The sequence below is a fragment of the Heloderma suspectum genome, chromosome 5 (assembly GCF_057233095.1).
Source record: "Heloderma suspectum isolate Gila_16-S chromosome 5, 16-S_ref, whole genome shotgun sequence".
In the NCBI taxonomy this organism is placed as follows: domain Eukaryota; kingdom Metazoa; phylum Chordata; class Lepidosauria; order Squamata; family Helodermatidae; genus Heloderma; species Heloderma suspectum.
Window position 1 is genome coordinate 145,760,790 of NC_139462.1, and position 8,750 is coordinate 145,769,539.

The following is an 8,750-nucleotide window of genomic DNA, read 5'->3' on the forward strand; positions in this document are numbered from 1 at the left end:
GCAATGGCGCATGCATGCAGGATAAAAAGGGAGCCAGGAGTGGAGCACACAGAGCTTCTGCGAAGAGGTGCTCAAAAAAGGCGGTTCCTTTGGGGCATCACAGGATTTCTCTGAAGTGTGACCCAGCCCACTATGGTCTGTAGTGTGCACAGCTTTATTGCCAATTAGCTTATTATTGTGTAGTTTTATTGTCATACGTTATTGTTGTCTTGATATGACATTTTATGTTCCCCACTTTGAAACTTTGTGGAAAGCAGTATCTAAATCTGCTTAATATATCTGGTCCCTGATAGGGCTGGTTTGACTGGTGGATGTATCCTTCTTCCAAGCTTAAGTTCTTGCTGCAAGGCAAGTTTACCATTTCCCAGGCAGTTTTTGTGGCTCTTCTCCACTCTCCCAACACCATTTTTGAGTATGGATCTCCCAGACTGAAAAGAACCAAGGTGCTGACAAGAAAGCTTCTTCCAGTCTAGAGAAGGACTGAGCCAGGCTATGAACTGGCATGGTCAGAACAGAGCAGCTCTGAAAACATGGCTATAGGTGGCACAAGAGTTCTTAAAATAAATATTTGTGTAAACACAGTCCAGTGCTAGTGTTTTAAGCTTGCTCTGTGCACATCCAAAAGCACATATGCTACTCCTGCTTTCTAAAATGAATTCTGTGAAAGGGAATTCATATAGATTAGCAAGAATTATGACCAAAACGACTGCAATTTCATGCATTCAGGTCAAAGTGACATAATTCATCAACTGCTTTATCTTACTGCCTTAAAGCAAACATCCCCCAAGTATAAACCAAGTTCAGGTTACAAACTAGCAGTATTAATATAAACTGCTGTGGCCCATGATCGTCCTAACTCTGGCTGGAGAACATCCAAAAACTGTCAGTAAAATACTATGCAGAAGTTGTAGTATAAATGGTTCTTCTGTGGCAACTGCCCAATACATTTTGCAGCGTCAGCTCAACCTAGGCTGGTTACACAGGTGTTACACTTTTCTGCTCAAGCTGAGACACTGGCACCTGCCCTTGCAAAAAAGCATTTACAGATTGCAGTCAGCTGTTGCCTTCTCCACAGAAGAGCATGGCAATTCACTGCATTGTCCTTGAATTTCAACCCAACCATCTATTTCTTATGTCAGATTTATAGAGGGTTGGGGGGCTGTTTGGGGGAGGGAGGGTTGAGCATCAACATATACCTCAGATTTAAGCTAACAGCATATACATTCATAAGTATAAGAGTTTGGGGAAGGGGCAAATGTCATGTTTAAAGAACCAGCAGTTGAATTAGCCAGAAACTCAGAGGATGTGCATGGAATATGATATGAACCTGGAATTCAACTCAGCATAGGGTATTTTAGGCCTTCTAATGCTCCCTGTTGACTGTAAGAGTCAGGACTCAGTATTCAAGCATCAGATTCTTCCTCACTGATATGATTTAATATATAATATATATTAATATATTTGGACCATTAGTAGCATAAATCCTACAGAAGCTTGTTTAGCAAGTAGTATTTTAGAATTGGAGTGGAAAGAAACATCAGACTGAGCCCCAGCAATGACAGCATTTCCTGGCCCTAAAGCTATACTTTACCCAATTACCCACGTTTGTCATGTAATTCTGACCTTAAGCAAGCAATAGTCAGTTTTTATTATACTGAACTTCAGACTGTTAGATAATCCTTGTGAAAGCTTGCTGTCAATTTAGTTGTGCTTGTTGAATACTTTCTTCTGAGGCTTTACTTAGTTTGCCAGATAGTCAAGGAAGCTACTATTTGTTGAAAGGCTCTTGGTTAATGCATCCTAAACACTCAAGAGGTTAAGATAAGAGACATTTTATTTAAGCTGCAACACACATGGTTTTAATACAACATTTAAATCAGGTGAAAAGTAATACACTGAACTATCAGCAAAAGAACATTTCCATTGGAAATGTGTTAAAATTCTCAAGGATCTCGTGTTACCATCTTACTGCAGTTTTCTTATGTGTTTCTAGTCTACACTCCATATGTTTTCTGTAGTCATGCAAAAGCAAATCAGATTTGGAATGGGAAGTCCATTTACCGCAAAGAATCATATTTCACAGAATAGCCAGCTTGGGCAAGAACAAAACCTGAAGAGTTCTTCATGTAAGCACACACATTTTAGAAGCCATGAACTTTCAGCTGCTCCTCCTTAACAATGCCAACCTGTAGAAGAGAAGTAGATGGCAGTAAGCCTTCTATAATTAGAACCTGGATCTTCAACAATACAAAAATGAAACATAACACACTTGTCAAAACCAATAAGGACAAAGACACTCAACATACAATGCCAGCTGAGACTGGTACAAGATGATCTACGGCAACAGTTTGTTACATTCAAGTAATGACTTATTTACTGATCATTTTTTATCAACTCCAGCTGCACATATCAATTCTCTTGTTCGCTGTCAACAAGCAAGATTGTCAAAGTCAGGCTTGTTCCACTCTTCCCCACTATGACTCAGCTCAGAACTCTTGTTTAGTCAACGGAGCAATATAGCTCACAGCTAGGGGTAGTGACTCACTCAGCCCCAAAAGCACAGCCACAACTGCCAAATAAATATACATAGGCTTCTATGTATATTTTAACATTTGAATTAGAAATCTGAACTCCTAAGCCTGCCATCACTCACCTCCAGGAGGAACTGGCAAATGTTCTTCCTCTGGTCACCTTGCAACTGGATCACTTCCCCGTATTCAGGATGCTCAATCACAGTACCATTACAGGCAAATTTCTGCAGAATAATATTTCATATATCAAACTGCAACAGATTATGTGTGGAGAACCAAAATTCATTGTTTGGGCTAGTTTTCTTCGTAGGAGAAAAACTTCCACCAACGATTTAGAACAGTAATTTTTCCAATAATGGATCTTAGGAGAAGGTCCCAGATGTTTGGGGCCACGGCTCTTAGAACTGCATAGCTCCAAACCTAGAAAGGCCTAAATAAACTGCAGGAGCCCAATGAACTTCCCATTTCCTTGTAACTACAATTCCACACATTTCTCCTGCACTTGACCAGCCACAAACTAGGTCTAGTATCCTTTGCTCAATTTCCCTTTATTTCATACATTTGAGATATAGTTCATGTGAACCTCATGTCACATCTCTATGATTACTTTCTCTATTCCAGGGGCGGGGAACTTGTGGCCCTCCAGATGTTGTTGGACTGCAACTCCCAACATTCCTCACTACTAGCTCTGTTAGCTAGGGTTGATGGAAGGTGCAGTCCACCAACCTCTGAAGGGCCACACGTTTCCCACTCCTGCTTTACTCCATGCTTGTCCTCATTTTTTACTCACTCCCCTGCTAAAAAGGCAGAAATGAATATTAAAAATCCAACTTGATGTTTTTAAGCCATGTTTTATCAAACATAACTGGTACTATCAAAGAACAATCAACATAGCTGAAGGCATTTGTTCTAGGAACAACCAACATTAGATTCTGGTCACCTTTTGCAGCAACACTCTTACTTGCATGCTTAGATTCATTCTAAAGGGTTCAGGTCTACTCATAAATAGTGGCAGTTTTAGGGGGCAGCACAAAAGCTGGTTGAAACCAATTAGACCAACCTTCCCCAACCTGGTGCCCTCCGGATGTGTTGGACTACAACTCCTGGCTGGCTGGGGATGCTGGGAGTTGTAGTCCAACCTATCTGGAGGGCACCAGATTGGGGAAGGCTGAATTAGATCACCATTACTGCTCAAATAACACTATTTTTTTTTTTTTAAAGGTTGGCTAGCTGTTCTAGTCAAGGCATTCTACAGCTGTTACATTCTTTGTTTTGATGGTTGAGAAAAAGTCAGCTTTCTAATATAAGACAGTTTTAGGATTGCTACAGTATTTTGAGTTTGCACTGACACTTCCATACTGGAAATTTCATTTAGAGACACTGATCTTTCAAGCTCAGACCCTGCAGAACCTGAGAGACAGGAGCTCTCTACCTTTTTGAAAGCTTTCACAAGCTTCTTTTTGTCATAGTCATCTGCAATCCCCTGAACAGTAGTTAGTGTCTTTCTGCCGTTTCGTTGCTGGATCCTTATATGGATGTAGTCTTCAGTCCCTGCCGGGAGTAAGTCGTCACCCTTAGTTGCATCAGCAAAGGGGTCTGGAGAGGGGGGAAATTCACATGAGTTAGCCCAATGCAAATCCCCACATTCCTACGTACAATCATGAGTTTCTTAACTGACAGATACAACGTTCCTCTTAGCATTCTAAACTGCCTTATGGAAGCAATAGCCACTTTTTACCATCCATAGCCACAAAAATGTGATTGTGGATTTACTGTCATGTATGGTAATTTGCATATTTGTGGGTTCTGCTCAGCTCTCCCTCCAAGAAGTCTGTGCCGAGACCACCCTTGCCCAACCTGGCGCCCTCCAGATGTGCTGAACTACAACTCCCAACATCCCCAGCCAGCATATAAGTAATGGGAGTTGTAGTCCAATACGTCTGGAGGATATCAGCTTGGGGAAAGCTGATCTAGACCTCGTTTTTCATCGTTCACTACAGGCCAACCCACACTTGATCTCACCTTGAAGACTCTCACACAAACACTAATCAAGAATACCCTAATAATTATGTTCAGGACAGGCTACGGACAGTTGTGGGAAACACATCCCAGAAACTGTATGTAAGCTAGCATTCCACTAGACTCTTCCATAGTGGCAGGAATTTTGAGCAGCGCTGCCTCTGTCCATTCTTGCCCTCTAACCCACCAACTCTTCTACACATCAGTTACACAAGTTTCACTGCTTGCTTGCCTGCCTGCCTGCTTGCTTAACGGTAGCTCTTTTCCACCAATGTTTCTTTCGTCTGATGTTCAACCTGAGGAAGATCAGTTCCCAGCTTTTTCTGAGGTTTAGGCTAACCAGCTACCCAGATCAGGAAAGTTCAATCTACCTTCAAAGAACTCCTTCCACATCAGTCTGCCATGCAACTCCTGTGCATTGTAGTGGGGAGCTTCTGGGGCCCGTTCCAAAATACATTGTCTGTTCACACCAGGCACTGGAGAGGCCTGTTGGGCTTACCCATTGACATACAGGAGCCCCTCTGCAGCTGCACACTGAACCTAGAAGGTAATGCCCTGGCAAGTTAACAAGGGGAGGCAAGGGCAAGTCCAATATAAACACCAGGTACAAGCTGAAGAATAAGGGTATGCAGTATCTGCAGATGCCATTTCCAGATGCCAGAATTCCTAGTGACCATGGCATGTGGATTGCATTGCACAGATCAGGGGTGGGCAGAACTTGGACCTCCAGATATTTTGGACTTCAACTCCTAGAAGCCCCTGCCAGCATAGCCAATGGTCGGGAATGCTGACAAGTCCAAAAAAATCTGGAGATCTACATTCTGCCCACCCCGGCATAGATCGCGGAGTTCTCTAGCCACTTCTGGGTCACTACACAAATTGCATTGATTTCAACATCTCCAAGGCCTAGATCTCACAGATGTGACAAGCCACTTCTGACCAGAGATGGGGCTAGATTAGAACAGTCTCCCTGATATGCCAGTTTTCTATGTTGCATGGATTTTGTGTTCTGCAGAAGAGCAGCCTGTCATGCAATCCAGACACAGGCTGATCATCTCCATGAGACCCAAGCTTTAGAATAGGTGCTATATTCTGGGAAGAACCAGGAGGTCATTATGGGAAAGTATGGCAGAATTTTAACAAAATAAACTTCTGTTGCTCATAATCTACTCTCAGCTGTAGAGCAGAGATGTGGCCCTCTAGTCTAGAAATTGCTGGACTACAACTCCCATGATTCCCAACCACTGGCCATGCTGGCTGGGTCTGATGGAAGTTGGAGTCCAACATCTGGAGAGCCACAGCTTTCCCACTCCTGCTATATGGACTGAGTCTAAGCAGTCTCCAAGTCCTCACAACTATTTAATTCTCCCCAACAGAAGCATCTGAGGAGTCAAAATGTAGCATTATGAAACTAAAGCCAGTTTCCTGCCCCACTCCAGCTCTGAAGCCATACGCAATTTAAAAAGGCATCAAACCCTACGTAAAATACAAAGGTTCCTTGTGGGGGAAATTGTTTCCAACAGAACTAGAAGTTGGAAGCTTTTGAGAAATCCTGGGCAAGGCTGGGGGTCTCTATATTAAAAAGCAACTCAAATAGAACTATTTAAGGATTGCTGGCTATGGTGGAGATTGTGAAGACATGCTGCTTCCAGAATAAGGGTACTCTGAATAGAAAGAGGCGTAACACCAAGGGAGATCTTGCTAAATAAATTCCCTGGATACTGGAGATGGGCATCCCCAGGCTGGCAGCAGAAAATGGAGACTCTTCTGAGGCACTAAAGCTGTGCCTTGACTGTTCCACTATCAGGGTTCACAAGACTGGATGCTTCTCCATAAAAAAAAATGCTGTGAACCAAAGACATGTCATGAAGAGGAAGGATTCTTGTGTAACCTTCTTCCCAACATGTCAGATTTTTAAATTTTTTGGCACAGAGAATTCCATCCTCAGAGCCCTAACCTGCAATTTGAAGCAGTACAGCCCTGACACACGTTTGCCACATCAGTGAGAATTAGGACTATGACCTACAAAGCTCAGAAGAATTATGTCAAACAGGCACAAAGCCATGGATCCCTCAGAAAGAGGTGCAGCAGGGCAGCCTTCCCCAACCTGGTGCCCTCCAGATATATTGGCCTACAACTTGCATCATCCACGGCAAGCATAGCCTGTTGACTGGGGATGATCAGAGTTGTAGGGCATCAGGTTGGGGAAGATTACAACAGGGTATTGCCTGGAGACAAGCAGGGGCAGCTACTTGATTTAGCTTCTTTCCCAAGAATACAGTTAAGTTAACTGTAACTGACTGGCTGCATCAGTCTCTTACCCAAGGACTTGTTACAGAGAATATTTATTATGAGAACATGAGTCAGCTGGACAGTACACTGGCAAATAAAGGCTTAGTAGATGACTATACATTCGAGACAAGCGCTTCTAGACTAAAAGCTCTGGATAACAGTGCTCAAGCATCTACACCATTTGTGCCTGCTGGTACAGCACGATCAGACAGCCTGTTAGAGACAACACACTCATTTAAAAAAAAAAAAAAAGTGGGCAGCATGCAGGCATGCTCTGGTCCTGTCACTTATCAATAAAACTCAAGGCTCTGAGAAGGCACAAAAGTGCTGATTAAGTTCTCAAAGTCCTAACATTTTAAAGATAAGGACCAGACAACCGTAAGTATTCCAACCACATAGCAATGGATTGTGGCTTTGTATATGGAAGTGGAAAAGATAGAGGGGAACAGTCTGGCACACTCTGTTCCAGATAATCCTTTCCTAACAGATTTGGGTAGCAGAATAGGAATATGTATCGTTTAATCAATGCTAACCCATTTTTTGCCACGAGGAGAGAGAAAACCAGCATCCCAGCCAATTTCCATCCAAGCCCAACCACTTAACAAAAGACTGGAGGTTCTGGATAGAAGTGGGAGGGAGCAATGTCTGTGCTAGCATCAAAACCCCTGCAATCAAGGCTTGATGGTGTTCTTACAAAAGGTGCTTTGTCCCTACGTGGTTTCAATCCTATGCCTAAACTAGAACGTAGGTATTATGGATGAGCTACATGTATGTTTTGCTAAAGGCCTAGCAGGCATATATCTGGAGGGCTGGCAGGTGGAGAAAGAGGAAGATCAGAAGAATCGCTATCACATCCCGTTTCTTACTATGGATCAGGGGCCAACCTGTCGCCCTCCAGCTGCTTTGGACTACAACTCCCATCAGCGTGAGCAATGGACGGAGACGATGGGAGCTGTAGTCCAACACATCTACTCGTTATGATGAGTTGTCTACCCCCGTTATGAATGACAGATGGAGAGCGGGGGCCATGACAACGCCAGCACCCTTCTAGGCCCGGTCTCTTTAACAAAGGACTGAAGGATATGAGTGGGAAGGGGGGAAGAGATGGCGAGAAGAGAAGGGGCCGGGGGAGGGGGGTTAAAGAGCTGAGACTTGCACCATTCCCGTCTAACTGAAGGAAATGGGTTGCGGTTCGGGAGACGACAGGCACAGCCGGTCCCGATTCTGCTTCTAACGCCACATACTAGTGGGCAAAGGGAGACGATTTCTTACCGAAGGATTGGAGGTTCTGGATAGTGGACATGCGATTCTGTGGCTGGGCGCTGCTCGGGGGGAAAAGGCCGCGGCTGGGTTCGCCCGGGGCTCTCTCAGGTTCAGCAGTGGGGGAAAAGAAAGAGAGAAATGCAAACAACCGGTGAGGCCTTGACGGCGGCGGAGACCCGAGTCGGGGCTGGGGGGACGCGACAGCAGCAGCGACAGCAGCAGCGGCGACGTTCGCTCACAAAATGGCCGACAGCCCGTATTTAGCCTCTCCTTTGCCCAAGCAGGGGGCACGTGACTGCAGCAGGCTTCCCGCAGGGTCCTGGGAAATGGAGTCCCTCCAGGGGAGAATCTCAACGCAAACTCGGACGAGGGACTGCAACTCCCAGCAGAAACGGCTGAACAGAATCTCCCCCCCGCCCCCGCCCGCATCCAGCTTCTCCTCTTATCTCCCGTAGTTCTTCCTTCCTTTACCCCCCGCATTCTCTGCTGATCTGAGCGTGGCTGCAGAGGGGGTGGGAGAGGCGTCGCGGCGGAGGGGCGCGAGGAACTGTGCACCGCGCTCCGGGAAGGAAGATACAGACTGCTCTGCGGGGACTCGGGGAAGCGGGGCGGGAGAAAGGAGGACACAGATGATTGCACCGCAGA

The 8,750-nt window shown here is 44.9% G+C and overlaps 1 protein-coding gene across 2 annotated transcripts; it reads right to left on the reverse strand.

Moving 5' to 3' along the window:
- Nucleotides 1-1,816: 1,816 nt before the first annotated feature.
- EIF1B (eukaryotic translation initiation factor 1B) lies at nucleotides 1,817-8,350 on the reverse strand. 2 transcript variants are annotated; one of them, XM_084857739.1, is made up of 5 exons: nucleotides 8,115-8,350; nucleotides 4,922-5,090; nucleotides 3,964-4,127; nucleotides 2,654-2,755; nucleotides 1,817-2,186 (listed from the first exon to the last, which is right to left on the reverse strand). In XM_084857739.1, the coding sequence occupies exons 2-5, from the start codon at nucleotides 4,941-4,943 to the stop codon at nucleotides 2,142-2,144; spliced, it is 333 nt and encodes a 110-aa protein (XP_084713865.1). In that variant the 5' UTR covers nucleotides 4,944-5,090; nucleotides 8,115-8,350; the 3' UTR covers nucleotides 1,817-2,141. The 2 variants fall into 2 exon arrangements, with proteins under 2 accessions (XP_084713865.1, XP_084713864.1); XM_084857738.1 differs by lacking the exon at nucleotides 4,922-5,090.
- Between the last annotated feature and the right edge of the window lie 400 nt (nucleotides 8,351-8,750).

Bases quoted from the DNA above. Each gene is read 5' to 3' on its own strand.
- EIF1B (XM_084857738.1), bottom strand. From the start codon at position 8,145: ATGTCCACTATCCAGAACCTCCAATCCTTCG. The intron at 4,128-8,114 runs GTAAGAAATCGT...CCCCCTCTCCAG, and splicing joins CCAGAACCTCCAATCCTTCG to ACCCCTTTGCTGATGCAACT. The intron at 2,187-2,653 runs GTGAGTGATGGC...TCTCTTCTACAG, and splicing joins TTTGCCAGTTCCTCCTGGAG to GTTGGCATTGTTAAGGAGGA.